This window comes from Bos javanicus, chromosome 13 (assembly GCF_032452875.1).
Source record: "Bos javanicus breed banteng chromosome 13, ARS-OSU_banteng_1.0, whole genome shotgun sequence".
Taxonomy (NCBI): domain Eukaryota; kingdom Metazoa; phylum Chordata; class Mammalia; order Artiodactyla; family Bovidae; genus Bos; species Bos javanicus.
Window position 1 is genome coordinate 47,472,856 of NC_083880.1, and position 18,089 is coordinate 47,490,944.

General features: G+C 42.5%; 1 protein-coding gene across 1 annotated transcript in view; it reads left to right on the top strand.

Annotated features, from left to right (window-relative positions):
- The first annotated feature begins 3,461 nt into the window (after positions 1 to 3,461).
- Positions 3,462 to 18,089, top strand: part of CDS2 (CDP-diacylglycerol synthase 2) — a 57,008-nt gene continuing 42,380 nt past the window's right edge. The window contains exon 1 of the mRNA XM_061436590.1: positions 3,462 to 3,800. Coding sequence (XP_061292574.1) covers positions 3,744 to 3,800 — 57 coding nt within the window. The 5' untranslated portion in view covers positions 3,462 to 3,743. The remainder of the gene's footprint in view (positions 3,801 to 18,089) is intronic.

Here is an 18,089-nt window from a genome sequence, read left to right on the forward strand (position 1 = left end):
CCTAATCCTGACATGCCTTGGAACAAGGGTCTATGCACTACAACTATTGAGCCTGTGCTCTAGAGCCAGGGAGCTGCAACTACTGAAGCCTGAGTGCCCTATATCCCATACTCCAAAACAAGAGAAGCTATCACAATGAAAAGCCTATACCCTGCAATGGACAGTAGCCCCTGCTCGCTGCAACTAGTGAAAGCCCAAGAAAAGCAATGAAGACCCAGTGCAGCCAAAAATAAATAAATGTGAAAAAATTGAAAGCTTTTTAATAAATATTTTCCCCCCGCTTTATTGAGATGTAATTGACATATAGGCTTCCCTAGTGGCTCAGTCGGAGAAGGCAATGGCAACCCACTCCAGTACTCTTGCCTGGAAAATCCCATGGACAGAGGAGCCTGATAGGCTGCAGTCCATGGGGTTGCTAAGAGTGGGGCACGACTGAGCTACTTCCCTTTCACTTTTCACTTTCATGCATTGGAGAAGGCAATGGCAACCCACTCCAGTGTTCTTGCCTGGAGAATCCCAGGGACGGGGGAGCCTAGTGGGCTGCTGTCTATGGGGTCGCACAGAGTTGGACACGACTGAAGCGACTTAGCAGCAGCGGCAGCAGTGGCTGAGTGGTAAAGAATCAGCCTGCCAGTTCAGGAGAAATGAGTTTGATCCCTGGTCTGGGAAGATCCCCTGGAGAAGGAAATGGCACCCACTCCAGTATTCTCACCAGGAAAAATGTCATAGAAAAATCTCTGTGTAAAAGCCCACAGAGGATCCTGCTGGACTGTGGTTCATGGGGTCGCAAAGGTTTGGACACGACTTAGGGACTGAACAACAACAATTGACATAATAGAACTCAAAGATTGATATGTCTGGAACACACTGAACAAAGGGGAGAGAAGTTGAAAAGACAGGCAGGGCTGAGATCTTATAGCACTTTGGAAGCCTTCTATAAGTGAAAAAGAAAGTTATCAAAGGAAGCTTTGACATGAGACTTCTATTTTAAGAGGATTACTTAAACATCTAGTAAAGGTGCTATTCCAAACAGCGAGAAAAATGAATTAAATTATAAAAAATTCATTAAACTTCTAGGATGCTGGGAGGGATTGGGGGTGGGAGGAGAAGGGGACGAGAGAGGATAAGATGGCTGGATGGCATCACTGACTCGATGGACATGAGTCTGAGTGAACTCCGGGAGTTGGTGATGGACAGGGAGGCCTAGCAGGCTGTGATTCATGGGGTCGCAAAGAGCCGGACACAACTGAGCGACTGAACTGAACTGAGGAAAGAATAACGCTATAGACTCTTCCTAATTGTTTACTGAAATAAATTCGACAGGTTAATTAAAATTCAAATACGTGTAAACTCAAGAAATAGAAAAATATATTGGTAAATATTTAAGAGATCTTGCTGTGGACTTCTAAACATAAAAGGAAAAAACACCCCAGAAAACATAAGGAATGACTACGTAAGTTTTAAAACTTGCATAAAACGTGTTGGTTAATATATTTGAAGTTTCCACAATAGAGAAACCCAATCCAATGTATCTAAACAAAAACCAAAGGTCTCTGGCTTTCAGTGTCTAAGGTCCGGTCTTAGTAAATGTATGAAAAAATGGTTTGCATTCGTAAACTGTGTGCACTGGTTCTCAGGCTGGGTTTCAAAGCAAACAGCCGAGCTTCCAGGAGGACTGATGTAATGCTTGCTTGGATGTGACCTTTCACATGTTTCCCAAAGGTGAGAATCTAGTTACTAACACTTCCACTTGTCTTAAAGGATGAACTTGTGGCTCTCTCTGTTGACATCCTTTTACATCCTATAGCTAATAAACCTTGAATAATTTATCCAAGAAGTGTCTAGTCTTCAGTTCAAGAGGTGATCACTAACAGTCAAAATAGTGGTCACACAGTCCCCAACAGATTAAAAGAGTTTAAAAATTACAATCAGCATGTTATTTACTTTTATAAATAAGATTAAGACAAAACACAAAAGCAAGGCTTTCTCTAAATAAATAATGGCCTGAATGGAGTGGTCTGTTTCTCTCAAAAAACAAAACAAAACCAAGTATTTGTGCAATGTTGTTAATAGAGAACAAAACATACCCTGAATTCATTGATCCTCCACACCTATTTTGGGCTTCCCTGATGGCTCATGGGTAAAGAATCTGCCTGCAATGCAGGAGGGAGACATGGGTTCTATCCCTGGGTCAGGAAGATCCCCTGGAGGAGGGCATGGCAACCTACTCCAGTATTCTTGTTTGGAGAATCCCCTGGACAGAGGAGCCTAGCGGGCTACAATCCATTGGGTCACAAAGAGATACGACTGAAGCGACTTAACATGGATCTCACGTCTACTTTACTGTAGACTGTAAGCAGTGTTACAGGCATTTGGGGATCTAGTTTCACAGAAATCAAGAAAATAAAACATCCTGTTCAGAATTCTATTTTCCCCAAACCTCACAGTTCAGGTCAAAATTGCTAACTCAAACTCGCATCTCCTATGTGTGCAAATTTCTCTCCTTGTTAAATTACAAGATGCTAACGGAAGGGGCCCCATTTTATACTTGTTTTACATCACTTACAAGGCAGCGAACAGGAACTGCTGAAAGCAATGCCGAGTAACACAGATATTAATAATGAATTTAAGAAGGCTGGGATTATGTTACAGCGGGGGTTGGAGGCAAACAGATTTATGTTCTAATTCCTAGTGGGCACATTTTGGCCGTGAGACCTTGGCTAAATCATTTTCTTTTAGGAGAAACCTCATTCATTAGGGACTTGGGATGTGTCAGGTACAGAGGGGATCCGGCTGTGAACAAAGTAGGCAGCGTTCCTCCCCACCTAAAAGGTCTTTCAGTAGTTCAGAAGGCAGAAAAGAAATCTGAATAAACGTGGAAAACCCTAACTGTAAAATGAAAATCATATCCACTTCCAAGTGTTGTGCAGTTTAAATGAGACAGATTACATAGTTCAGTGCCCAGCACATAAAATAAACCAGACGATACAGACTGAAGTTTGACTCTCACTTCCTTATCAGTAATCTCCTGCTTTTACACTGGTGGGCTCCCCAGACCTTTCCGCTCAGGGCCTAATAAGCGGATATTTATCCGTGTGAGGCAAAGTACTGACTAGGCAAGCTGGAGACTGGGGAAAGTGAAAAAAAGTGAAGTCGCTCAGTCGTGTCCGACTCTTTGCGACCCCATGGACTGTAGCCTACCAGGCTCCTAAATCCATGGGATTTTCCAGGCAAGAATACTGGAGTGGGTTGCCATTATCCCTGGCAAATTGTTAACCTCTAAGACCCTGGGCGCCAGTCCTCGAGTTCCCATTGGCTAGTCTCCTTCCAAAACGCACGCCTTTTCCCGCCCCCTCAGGCTACTATCTAATAACGCACGCCTCTCCACTACTTTCACTTGCCCCGCCTCCGCCCCGCCTCCCTAACGGGTTCGCGCCATTGGTGGATCTCCCGGGCCGTGATGGCGATGGTGCGCCTGCGCCCTCCCTCCGGGCCTTTACCAGAAAAGGAGCCAGCAGGCAGAGGCTGGAGAAGGCTGGTCAAGCTCCGCCCGGGTGAAAGGGCGGCGGCTGAGCCGGGCGGGGCCGAGTTCCAGGGCTGGCGGCTGGGCTGCGGTGGGGCAAGCAAGGCGCTGCGTAGCTGCGCTCTGCTTTGGCAACTCGGGGCTGGCCGAGCAGAGTCCGCGCGCCGGCCCCGGCGTCTGCGCTACGCGGCAGCGGCTACTAAGCGCTGGTGTCTCCAGCATGACGGAGCTGAGGCAGAGGGTGGCCCGCGAGCCGGAAGCTCCGCCCGAGGACAAGGTAGCGGCGGCACCGGGTGGGCGCGGCCGCGGAAGCGGCGTCCCCCATAAGCCCGTGGGGGGCGCGCAGAGAGGGGTCGTCTCGCCTTTTGACTCTGGCGCGGCCGCCGGCAGCATCGGGCCTCACTAGGGCGGACGGTCCTTGGATGCCGGTTCCCGCGGACCTCGCGGCAGGGTTCAGCAGGTCGAGGTCCCGAGGACACGGGTCTGGGGTCCGGCTGGGGTTGGTATCTCCGCGGCGCAGGAAGGAAAGCGCGGGAGGTTGCGCACGTCCGCCTGCCTCTCAGGGCTGATTGGGACGGGGGGGTCCCATTCTAGTCCACCTCCCCAGGCGTTCCCGGGTGTGAAGACGTCGAAACCCCGCAAAGATTCCTCAGACAGTGACTTAGCCTCTCCGATCTCCCGTTATTTGTTGAGGGGTGAAGGTGTATCAAGACAAGGCCATGAGATTTGCCTGTTAGGAGATTTAAACCCCTTCTCGAAAGTTAAATCTGTAGGCTTTAAGCAGAGAAGTCATGCAGTCATTAGGTGTTGAAAGGTATCTTCCCCAAAGATGGACTTGTTTCCTGCTTCAGATGTGGGCTTTGTTGGGGTAAGAGGAGGGTAGAACAGAGGCCATCTTGCGGGGGTGAGGGATGAGGTGAGTAGACTTCTTTGGTTGAAGTGAAAGGTCTTTGTAGGGAAGGTGAGGAGTGGCCTTGTTACTGTGGACACTAAGTGACAGCACAAACTTCGTGGTAGTATTTCAAGCCTGGAGTTTGTCGTGGTCAGGAGCAGGAGCAGTGTTATTTGGTGGATTGATGACAGTGATGTGTAAACCGGACTCAGGGAGCCTGGACCAGAATGAAAGAGAGTGTCTGACTCGCGGGTTGCCAACTGGTGACCTGCAGTTGTTTTCTTTGGTCCCTGTATTGCTTTAAAAAAACCAGAATATTTCTCCCAACCACTTGAATTTATTGCCTATTTTGGATCATTGGAAGATCTGCCATCATATTCCCAGCTGATTAATGTTTGGCTGGAACTGAGGTTGGTGATGGACAGGGAGGCGTGGCGTGCTGCGATTCATGGGGTCGCAAAGAGTCGGACACGACTGAGCGACTGAACTGAGGAATAGCTGCTCCCACCAATCCCTATTGCCCCTACACCAGACCCTCAATACCCATTTATGTAGCTTTCCATTTTAGAAAACTGGAGGAAAGGAACGTTAGGGAGCTATCAGGAAGGAAAAAGCCAAGATTTGGTGTCAGGGTGTCAACAGCAGTTATACTAGAAGGGTGAAAGATAATAGAATTTGATTTCTAGAATATGTTTTGGAGAAAAATTTGGTTGCAAGTTGAGGAGTCGCATACAGAGACAAGGTACTTTGAAGTTTCTAATCTTCCCATTAAATACCTTAGTTTGGCCTGGAAGAGCTCTGTTGCCACCATGCATTTGCCTGTTGGGAAGTTACAGATGTTTTGAGGCTATATAACCCTGAATAGGGTGAGAGATCAGTCTTGACGTTAATGGGACTTTGTGGTTTTAGGTGTGAAAAGAGCAGTCAAAAAAGAAAGAGTGATACCTAGTGGCCTGTATGTTAAAAAGCTACTTGTAAGAATTAGACTTAATGGTAAAAACAAGCAAACCCACATGCCCCCAAAACCATGAGGTTATGAGGTAAAACAAAATTTCTACCCTCCCCATCCAACTGCTTGGATCCATTTGAGGTTCACTGAATGCTTGTTGCTCCACAAACAGTCCGTTAGCTCAGAACAAGGCAGTTGCGCCATTGCCAATATTTCTGGATTACCTTGCATGGGATTTTTAATAATAAAGATTCCTTTTAAAAACTGTGAAATGCTTTATTTGTCTTTGATGAATGTATGCTGTGCTTAGTCACTCTTTGCAACCCCGTGGACTGTAGCCTGCCAGACTGGACTATCCATGGGGATTCTGCAGGCAAGCATACTGGAGTGGGTTGCCATGCCCTCCTCCAGGGGATCTTCCAAACCCAGGGATCAAACCGAGGTCTCCCGCCTTGCAGGTGGATTCACTGCCATCTGAACCATCACATGAATGTATATAAAGTATTAAAATTAGGTTTATTTTATTTCATAGTTTGTAAAACTTACTTCCATGATTCTGACTTTGCTGATATTCTTGGGTTAAAATTTAAGGAAATCAAAAATAGTAAAACAAGGGTATCTTTTAAGGGAAATAAATGGAAAAATTCCAGCTTTCTTATTTCATAGTACAATTCAGAAAACAGTGTCAGGTCAGTTCACTAAAAGAACTGAAACAAATTTGAAAGATTTAGGAAAAAGTGCTACAGTTGCCTAACTGGTGTGACAAAATATAAATAAACAGTCATTTCAAAATAATCTGGGGAATGTGTTTATTATTATAAAAGTCAGAATGTATTATATTTAGCATCCTAGGATGGAATTGTCAAGCCAGTTGCTAATAAAGGAAATTTTTCCTCTGGGAACCGTGCTTATAATTTTAAAGTCCCAAAGCACAGTATTGTTGCCAAACCAAGAAACTTGGTATTTAAGGTTTGGAAATGATCTTCCTCCCATCGTTCCATGTTTTTCCATTGGAGCTTAGGAAAGGAGAGAATGGAACTTGGGCCAAAACATGGGCATCTTAAAATTTATGATTGGGTTGGCATTTCAGGAGACTTTGTTTTGGAGGTTAGAAGGAAGGATGTGGAGTTTTCTACTACTGTCCTTAGGTGCTAGAGTGCTGTTTAAACTAGAGCTTTACTCATTCAAGGCTTTCTTTCTAGATCAGTGAAACCGGTATAAAGATGAAATAAAGGCATCATTTAGAAAGGGGAGTTTAGATTTTAACTGAAGATTGTGGTTTTAAGAGCAGGGGCATAACAGTCAGCTAGAGCTATCATCAGCCTGGACAGTGCCACTTAGCAGCTGTGTATGTGTGTGTGTGATGTCACTCAGTCCATGTCACTTGGACGTGTCCAACTCTTTGCCACCCCATGGACGGTAGCCTGCGAGGCTCCTCTGTCAATGGAACTTTCCAGGCAAGAATACTGGAGTGGGTTGCCATTTACCTACTCCATACCAGCTGTGTAACTTTGAGCAAATCACTTAACTTGCATAAAAGCCTCAGCTTGTCCATCTCTAAAATGAGGGGTGATAAAAAGTAGCATGTGCTTCAGAAGATACTCATGTGGATTAAATGAGTATGCATGTTACATATGTAGAGCAGAAATTGTCACATTGTACTGTGTTAAGCTATTGTTTCTGGTTGAAATGTAGTTTTACAGGAAAAACTAATATTCACCTTCTACTCTTGGAAGATGATTAAATATTTCAAGTTATAAGTGTTCAGAGTAGTCTTTTCATATTTATCACCTTTTAAAGAAAATTTTATAGACAGAGCTTGGCGTTCTACGTCCCAGCTTTTCAGTTCATTTTCTTACTGAATTTTTCAGTGGTCAGAATCACAGTCAGACTTGAGCTGTAGAAGGAATATTGCTACATGCAATTGTCTTTCCCTAAAAGCTTTTTCCGGAGAAGGCAATGGCACCCCACTCCAGTACTCTTGCCTGGAAAATCCTATGGACCGAGGAGCCTGGTAGGCTGCAGTCCGTGGGGTCGATAAGAGTCAGACACAACTGAGCCACTTCATTTTCACTTTTCACTTTCATGCATTGGAGAAGGAAATGGCAACCCACTCCAGTGTTCTTGCCTGGAGAATCCCAGGGACGGGGGAGCCTGATGGGCTGCCGTCTATGCGGTCGCACAGAGTCGAACACGACTGAAGCGAGTTAGCAGCAGCAATAGCTTTTTCAGACCTCCCTCATGGCTCAGCTGGTAAAGAATCTGCCTGCAATTTGGGAGACCTGGGTTCGATCCCTGGGTTGGGAATATCTCCTGGAGAAGGGAAAGGCTACCCATTCCAGTATTCTGGCCTGGAGAATTTCACGGACTGTATAGTCCATGGGGTTGCAAAGAGTTGGACATGACTGAAAGACTTTCACTTTCATAGCATATTTTAGAATAGTGGTAAATAATTAAACATAGTTTTCTGTTAGACTTTAAAAGTGAACTACTGAAATAAAATCTTATTTTCAGAGCTCTGACTACTTCAGATGCAGGAGAAATGCTTTATTCTTTCAATCTTTTTTTTTTTTTTTTAACACTGAGAAATAATTTAGGTTTTGAATAATCAGTAAACCTTAACTATGGCTCCCAGACTTAAATAGAAAAGATGAAAGATTAGTTTGTCATTTGACCCAGTATTTTAAGTTGCTGATCAAACAGTATAATTTTATTTTAAAAACTCAGTTATTTTCCAACTTACAGCTACTTAAAATTAGTTTTTTTCAAAAAAACATTTTGTTTAAAATGTTTGGTGTAAATTTATGTGGTATTTCATTAGCCTTTAACATTTTAAAAAATATTAAATTGCTCTTACTAGATGTTAGAACTAGAAGGGATTTTAGGGCTAGTTATTTTATAGCAGAGTAGCCCAGAGAGGTTGTTACTTGCTCAATGTCACACAGCTAGTTAGATGCAGAGTTGTTAATAGTATGAAGGTTTTCTGATTCCTTTTTACTCATTATGTTGCATAATGTTGCCTTTTAGGATACAGACTTAATTTACAAACTTTAAAAGTTTCTGCTTTGGTTGACTTTGATTTAAAAAAAGCCCAAATATCTCCTATTTTTTCACGAAAATAGCAAAATCTTTCAAAATGCCAAATATATATATATATATGTATGTATGTACGTATATAAACGTGTGTGTGTATTCCTGAGTGAACGTTGAAACTCTGAGAAAACTTTTTTTTATAGAAAAAGTTGATTAGGTCCTGTTTTCCTGGTTATTGGGAAAGTGGTGATTTATATATTTTAAATTCACCCCTGGGAGCAGCCACTCGGGTATCCTTGAAAGGAACTCCTAGAAGTTGTTGTCTCCTCACTCTGAGCTTCATGGGAAGCTACTGAGAATAAATGCTTTCTGGTTGATGGCTCTTAGTATTAAAACTATTTGTCCTAAAACAATGTCATTCAGTATTTACACATTTTCTTTTAGAATGTTCACTGAACCCAAGGTCTGGTATATACAGTCTCACTAACTCCGAGAGAGGGCTGGTGTCTGTGCTCATGGGGAAAACGTCCAGGATTTTATATCACTTTTGGCTCCAAATAATCCATTCTTCCTCCACTGATTTCAAGAAATCATAATTTTGAATGTATTTGGGAAGCTTTTGAAATGACTCTCCTAATTTCACAGTGAACATAATCACCTTTTAAACTGTTTGAAAAAAATAGTGCATCATTATTTCTGGTTTGTGCACTCTGCTATCTTTTCTAAGATCCACATAGATGGAGTGTGTTGAACTTCTTAGTGTTGCAGAGGGCTTGCCAAGCAACTCTCCTGCACACAGTTTTTTAACGCGCTCCCTGTGCTGTGCCAGTCTCCCCAGCCTTCCTGCCTGGAGCTGGAGGCTGTGGGGGTAATAAAACACAGCTTTTCACTTTACAGACTGTGTCTGGTTTGGAAAAGAGACTCTTGACTGTTAATTTTGCCAGCCTCTCCTTTGAAGAATACTGATTTGTTCCTAGGGTTGGGTTGAGTTCCTGCCTTCCAAGCTCTGCTGTGCAGTAGTTGCCTGGTTGGGGCGGTGGTGCGGCGCCAGCCAGGGCAGACCTGGCCCCTGTTAGGCAGTTCACTGCCACTGCCTGGTCTTTGTTCTTCTGCTCAAGTTTGCCTCAGCAGTGGGGATGGCATAGGGCCCACTCAGTTGAGTGACCTTTTATTATTTATTTAGAGTGACCTTTTAAGGAAGGTTAAACTTTATGTTATTTTGACTAGACAGTGTGTGCATGTCTCAGAATTGAAAGGTGATGGTGTAGCACTGTGAACACCTCCCTCCCACCTCCCTGATTCTCCTTCCCGGCAGCAGCCTACCCCTGCCCCGAAGTAGAGCTCATGAGCCCCTGGAAGGTGGAAGGACCCGAACTGTCCTTTGAATTTGTTGCTCTTTGGCAGCAGCTCTTGTATTAGAGTCACCCCAGGACCACCCCGGGACTTCTCTGTGAAGACTTGGCTGCGTTTTGGAAAGAGCCCTTGCGATTTGAGATTTACTGGCAGCATTCTCTGCTCGTGGGTCTCTGACATTGAGAGGATGTGTGTCGCTGACCTGAATCCCTCAGTGGGTGGCTCTCAAAGCCTTTACCCACAGTCTGTGTCCTGCCAGTCTTGTGAGTTCAGTGATCTGCAGGAAATTCCTAGGCATATGTGTACCTCAGGCAGCACAAACTTGCTTTGTCTCAAATCTGATTTTCTCCTTTTAGACATTGACCTTCCTTCTCCTGTCTGCTCTGCTCCAGCTGGGAATCCATTAGTCCCTGTGTCTCTGCTCCCTCATGTAGTCCAGGCCAGGTGTTCACATCAGATGACACCTGGATTCCTTATCTATTGCTTTTGCGTATTTAGGATAGTTCAGGATGCCTGAACTAGTTGTAAATCCTTCTAATTGAGTTACCTTCCTTCAGGATTTACTCGGTCTCTTCTAGTCCTCCTGACCTTTGAACAGCTGTGAAACTACTCTGTGAGTTACAAAAGGGAAGGAAAAAATTCTGACCCTCTTTTCAGATCTCTTAAATTTGGTCCTTTATGACCCTGTCTCTTAACCAACCCCCTTCCTGCTTGGGGCCTCTGTGACATGCATCTTGCCTCTTGATATTTCCAACCCTAGGAAATACGCTTGTTTTCTGTCACCCCTCTTTCCACCTCTACCTATTGAAGTCCTGTTTTCTCAAAATCCATTTAAGATCTTCCCTTATCTCAATATGCTCCTTGCTAGTCTCTGGAACTGCATCCATATGGGTTTGTCTTTCCTTTTCTCCTTTGCCTTTCTCTTCTGTTCTTTCTCAAACTAGGCTTCAACAGTATGTGAACCAAGAACTTCTGGATGTACTAGCTGGCTTTAGAAGATGGATCATAGAAAAAGCTAGAGAATTCCAGAAAAACTTCTACTTTTTGCTTCATTGACTATGCTAAAGCCTTTGACTATGTAGATCACAACAAACTGTGGAGAATTCTTAAAGACATGGGAATATCAGACCACCTTACCTCCATCCTGTGAAACCTGTATGCAGGTCAAGAAGCAACAGTTAGAATTGAACATGGAACAACTGATTGGTTCAAAATTGGGAAAGGAGTACGTCAAGGCTGTATATTATCACCCTGCTTATTTAACTTCTGTGCAGAGTACATCATGCAAAATGTCAGGCTGGATGAACCACAAGTTGGAATCAAGATGGCTGGGAGAAATGTCAATAACCTCATATGTATAGATGACACCACCCTTATGGCAGAAAGTGAAGAGAAATTAGAGCCTCTTGATGAAAGTGAAAGAGGAGAGTGAAAAAGCTGGCTTAAAACTCAACTTCCAAAAAACTAAGATCATGGCATCTGGTCCCATCACTTCATGACAAGTAGGTGGGGAAACAATGGAAACAATGACAGACTTTATTTCCTTGGGCTCCAGAATCACTATGGATGGTGACTGCAGCCATGAAATTAAAAGATGCTCCATGGAAGAAAATCAGTGACAAAGCTAGACAGCATATTAAAAAGCAGGGACATTACTTTGCCGACATGGAGAAGGAAATAGCAACCCACTCCAGTATTCTTGCCTGGAGAATCCCATGGACAGAGGAGCCTGGAGGGCTACAGTCCATGGGATCCCAAAGAGTTGGACACAACTGAAGCGACTTCGCATGCACGCAGTTCATTTATAATGTTGTGTCCGTTTTAGGTGTACAGGAGTGATTCAGTTTTTTATATATATATATATAAAATCTACTTTTTAAGATTCTTTTCCTTTATGGGTTATTACAAGATAGGTCATATAGTTCCCTGTGCTGTATCAGTCCAGTTCAGTCGCTTAGTCGTGTCTGACTCTTTGCGACCCGTGAACTGCAGCATGCCAGGCCTCCCTGTCCATCACCAACTCCCAGAATTTACCCAGACTCATGTCCATTGAGTCGGTGATACCATCCAACCATCTCATCCTCTGTCATCCCCTTCTCTTCCTGCCCTCAGTCTTTCCCAGCATCAGGGTCTTTTCAAACGAGTCATTTCTTCACATCAGGTGGCCAAAGTATTGGAGTTTCAGCTTCAACATCAGTCCTTCCAATGAATATTCAGGACTGATTTCCTTTAGGATGGACTGGTTGGATCTCCTTGCAGTCCAAGGGACTCAAGAGTCTTCTCCAACACTACGGTTCAAAAGCATCAATTCTTCTGTGCTCAGCTTGCTTTATAGTCCAACTCTCACATCCATACATGACTACTGGTAAAACCATAGCCTTGACTAGACAGACCTTTGTTGACAAAGTAATGTCTCTGCTTTTTAATATGCTATCTAGGAAGTGATGGGACTGGATGCCATGATCTTAGTTTTCTGAATGTTGAGCTTTAAGCCAACTTTTTCACTCTCCTCTTTCACTTTCATCAAAATGTTCTTTAGTTCTTCTTCGCTTTTGGATGTTGGCAATTTGATCTCTGGTTCCTCTGCCTTTTCTAAATCCAGCTTGAACATCTGGAAGTTCAGAGTTCATGTACTGTTGAAGCCTGGCTTGGAGAATTTTGAGTATTACTTTGCTAGAATGTGAGATGAGTGCAATTGTGTGGTAGTTTGAACATTCGTTGGCATTGCCTTTCTTTGGGATTGGAATGAAAACTGACCTTTTCCAGTCCTGTGGCCACTGCTGAGTTTTCCAAATTTGCTGGTATATTGAGTGCAGCACTTTCATAGCATTATCTTTTAGGATTTGAAATAGCTCAGCTAGAATTCCATCACTTCTACTAGCTCTGTTCGTAGTGATGCTTCCTAAGGCCCACTTGGCTTCATGTTCCAGGATGTCTGGCTCTAGGTGAGTGTGAGTGATCACACCATCGTGCTTATCTGGGTTGTGAAGATCTTTTTTGTATAGTTCTTCTGTGTATTCTTGCCACCTCTTCTTAATACCTTCTGCTTCTGTTATGTCCATACCATTTCTGTCCTTTATTGCACCCATCTTTGCATGAAATGTTCCCTTGGTATCTCTAATTTTCTTGAAGAGATCTCTAGTCTTCCCCATTCTATTGTTCTCCTCTATTTCTTTGCATTGATCACTGAGGAAGGCTTTCTTATCTCTCCTTGCTGTTCTTTGGAACTCTGCATTCAAATGGGTATATCTTTCCTTTTCTCCTTTGCCTTTAACTTTTCTTCTTTTCTCAGCTATTTGTAAGGCCTCCTCAGACAGCCATTTTGCTTTTTTGCATTTCTTTTTCTTGGGGATGGTTATGATCACTGCCTCCTGTACAGTGTCACAAACCTCCATCCATAGTTCTTCAGGCACTCTATCAAATCTAATCCCTTGAATCTATCACTTCCATTGTATAATCGTAAGGGATTTGATATCTGTTATAACAGTGTTTATCTGTTAATCCTCAGTTCCTAATTTATCCCTCTTCTCTCCTTCTCTTTGGTAACCATAAGTTTATTTTCTATATCTGTGAGTCTGTTCTGTTTTAAATAGAATAGTTTCTGCTTTAAATAGCCTGTTTCTGCTATAAATAAGTTCATTGTATCGTTTTTTTAGACATAAAAAAATGAGCCACTGATTTATTTATTTATTTGGCTGCGTCAGGTCTTGGTTGCGGCACTCAGGATCCCTGTGTCATGTGGGATCTTTCACTGGTGCAAGGACTCTCTAGTTGTGGCACATAGGCCTAGTTGCTCCAAGGCATGTGAGATCGTAGTTCCCTGAAAAGGAAGTGAATTGCATGACAGATTTTCAACAACTGCACTGTTTTTAGACTTTTTGATGATGGCCATTCTGACTGGTGTGAGGTAATACCTTATTGTAGTTTGATTTCATTTTCTTTAATAATTAGCAGTGTCGAGCATTTTTCCACATGCCTGTTGGTCATCTCTTTGTGTTCTTTGGAGAAATGTCTATTTAGGTCTTCGGTCCATTTTTTGATTGAGCTGTTTGTGTTTTGATATCGAGCTGATATTTTTGATATTGCCATTTTTTGAGACTGAGCATTTTGGAAATTAAGCCCTTGTCAGTTGTATTGTTTGCAGATATTTTCTTTAATTTGTAGGTTGTCTTTTTGTTTATGGTTTTCTTTGCTGTGCAGAAACTTGTAAGTTTTACTTGTTTATTTTTGCTTTTATTTGTTTTACCTTGGGAGACTGATTTAAGAAAGTATTTCTGTGATTTATGTCAGAATTTTTGCCTATGTTCTCCATCAAATTACCCATGACATTTTTCACAGAACTAGGCGCAAATAATCATAAAATTTATGTGGAAACATAAAAGACCTGGAATTGCTGAAGCAATCCTGGAGAAAAAGCACAAAGTTGGAGGCATAACCATCCCAGACTTGAGGCAATACTACAAAGCCACTGTAATGCAACAGCACGGATTAGCACAAAAACAGACGGATAAATCAGTGGAACAGAATCAAGAGCTCAGAAATAAACCTGCACACCTGTAGTCAGTTAACCTTCAACAAAAGAGGCAAGGGTTTACAGTGGAGAAAAGACAGTCTCTTCAGCAAGTGGTATAAAATTAGAACACTCTCTCACACCACAGGGCTTCCCTCATGGCTCAGTCAGTAAAGAGTCTGCCTGCAATGCAAGAGACCTGGGTTTGATTCCAGGGTGGGGAAGATCCCCTGGAGAAGGGAATGGCAATCCACTCCAGTATTCTTGCCTGGAGAATCCCATGAACGGAGGAGCCTGGCAGTCTATGGTCTATGGGATCGCAAGAGTCAGACACAACTGAGCAACTAAGTGCGCACACACACACATACACACACACTCACACCATAAACAAAAATAAACTCAAAATGGCTTAAAGACTTAAATATAAGACATGACACCCTAAAATGATACTCCTAGATGATAACCTTACTTTTTTTGTGCTGTCAGGAGCATTTTCCGACATTGTCATGGTTTATAAAAGTTTTTTGTAAACAGTATTTCAAACTTTTTTTTTTAATTATGACATAGATGAAAATAAAATATATTCATTGTAAAAGCACAAAAAAGAAATCACCTTAATCCTTCTTCTTAGAGATAACTGTTGTTAATATTTCTTTTTATACACATTGCACATTCCTGCATTATGTGTACTACTGTAACTTACAATGTAACTTACAATGTATTGTTGTAACTTATAAGAATATGCTCTAGGAACTTTCCTATGGTCCAGTGGTTAAGAATCCTCCTGCCATGCAATGGACACAGATTCCATCCCTGGTCCGGGAAAACCTTATATGAGTCCATCCGTGGTCCTGGAAGCTCTTATATGTGGTGGGGCAACTAAACCTGTACAGCACAACTGATGAGCCCATGCTCTAGAGTCCGTGAGTTGCAACAAGAGAAGCCATCGCAATGAGAAGCTGTGTACTGCAAGAAGAGTAGCTCCTGTGCACAGCAAAAATAAATATAAGTAAATAATTGAAGAATATGCCCTAAACATTGTTCGGGTCTAAACTTTTTAACCCATTATCATTTTTAGTGGCTGTGTGTGATTGTGTTGAGGCCATGGTATTGCTCTGAGGCATTATCATGCCTTTCTTGCATGCACTGTACCTTAGAGTAAGCAAATAGTTGACTGGAAGTTTCTCTGTATAGAATAATTGATAAAGGAGTGATAGAATATTAATATTTTCACAACCATTGGGTTGAATAGAACGAGGCAATAACCATCAGTGCTAGTACCATCACACAACCAGATATTGTGTATTTCTTGATAAAAGTATATTGTGCAGTACTACTGATGGAGAAATCTTGTCCAAAGAAATCATACCTAAGACTATTCAAGACTCTAGCCGAACTTCTAGTTTACAGGAAATCCGAGGAACAGTGACACACAGCACTGGATAAGTGCCCTGGTTACTTTAGAAAATAAATGCAAGGAGACCCACCTCCCCCACTTAAAAAAAAAAAATGAAGAGGGAAGCAATGGAGATAGATATATGGAGGATTAAACCTATGAATTAAAAGACTTAAGACATATTAATGATTTCTGGATCTTATTTGGATCCTGATTTAATCAAACTATAAAGAGAAAAGTGAAATTATTGGGTAAGTTTGAATATTGGATATTTAAAGGAATTGTTAATTTTTCAGATGTGAATAATATTAGTAATGTCTAAAAGTCCCTGTGAAAAAGCACTTACTATGAAGGAAACAGTTGACAAATTGAGCTACATTAAAATTAAGAAATTCTGATAACTGAGCTATTAAAAGAGAATGGAAAGGAAGGCCACAGACAATGAGAAGATACTTATCAAAAATACTTCTGACAGAGGACTCATTAAGAATCTGTAAGTAATTCCTACAAAGTGAATATAAAAAAGACAACTCAGTAGAAAAATGGGTACTTCAGACGGTCGGCAAGGGTTGAAGCAGTCACTGTTGATAGGTGTGGATGAGTTTGGTGATGAAGAGGATGAGACACTCTTTTTGCTCTCAAGTGTCTCAGTTTGGAGGATACATTAGGTCATCCTAACAATGGGGTTCACATCAAGTGAATTGTCAGAGTCAAGTATCTTGTTTTTGTGCTGCTGTAAATCTTCCTGAAATGTTAGGCTTTCATCTTCCTATGGACTATGGTGGACCATGCTTTAGGATGGAGAAACTGCAGAATGAAATTGTGTTATATTCTTGGTAGTTATATTAAATTTTTCTTTGTATGATGCTATATGATATGTGTCAGGCCATTTTTTTAAAAGAAGCTTCTTGGGAATTCCCTAGAAGTTCAATGGTCAGGACTCCACATTCTCACTGCTGAGGGCCTGGGTTCAATCCCTGCTTGGGGAACTAAGATCCTGCAAACTCTGTGGCATGGCCACAGAAAATAAAAGGAAGCTTCTCATTATAATATCTTCACAAGGCATGTGTTGACAATATGACTCTCAAAAGTACCTTTGGAGACCATACATCTTTAGAAATTTAATATACTATTTAAAAATTCTGGTGTTCTCCCAGTGTTGTTTGAAATGTAACTTAACAATTCCTCCCCTTGAATTTCCCTGGTGACCCTGTGCTTAAGAACCCACCTACTAGTGCAGGGGACATGGGGTCGATCCTGGTGCTGGAAGATGCCACATGCCACGGGGCAACTAAGCTGTGCAGTGCAGCTGCTGAGTCCTTGCACCCTGGAGCCCGTGCTCCACAAGAAGAGAAGCCACCACAGTGAGAAGCCCATGTACTGCAACTAGAGAGTAGCCCCTGCTTGCTGCAACTAGAGGAAAGTCCATGCCCATCAATGCAGATTCAGCGCATCTCCCTCCTCCCCACCCCACACCCCTGCAAAAAAAATGTTCTCCAATTCATTGTCCTGTTAAAAATGCTGAATGGATCTTTGGGACATAAGATATTTTGGGGACATTTTTTCCCTCTGTAAGCATTGGAAACATCATGTTGAGGATCGTGTGCATTCTATGAAGTGTGTATTAATCCCCATGTGTCTTTACAGGAAAACATTAGCTGGGGAGGGATGGCAGTGTGTATTGCTTGATCCAGGCTTCTCTTCTGGCTTGCAGAACTCATCGCCTCCTCCCAAGGCAGACAACACAAAGCTCTGTCTAGTCACCAGTCATGTGTGGCTGATAGTCCACATCACACTTTGATGTCCAGTGGTCTCCTCACTGGGTCTCACAACTTACATATGAAAGAGTTATTATCTGTCATCTCTTGCCCCTTCAAGTACAGTTGTGAAAAAGGGACAGGATGAAGGTGGGCAGGACAAACCCCATTCTGACATGGAAAGAATGGGGTAGACACACAGCAGTGTCTTGGTTCATCTCTGTCCTGAGTGGGAATTGGCCTGACTTCTGTGTGGTTAGATGGAGTCTGTTGCCTGAAAGACTTCATTTTGGGTTGAGTGGTTAGGGAGCACAGCCTCCTGAATCTCATCTACCATCTCATATATCAGATCTCAGTCCAGAGCTCTTCCAGGATTTCAGAGGGCAGAGGGATCCTATTTTTCCTGGAAACTTTCTTCTATATATATTCTTGGTTGTGTTTCCACCCACCCCCCGCCCCATTTAATTCCATCCATCTTAGCTCTTCAGTCTACTTTGTCATCCAAAAATTTATTGAAATCTCATCCACTGATGATCTCTGTCCCCTCGTTTTTCTGTCTAAGGTCATGGTTTTATTACTTATGGTACCCACTGACATTTCAGTGGGATGTTGAGGTTAAAGGGCGTGGGCCCTGTCTGCACTTTTCAGTAGTTTTGAGAGACCAAGCTTATCTTAC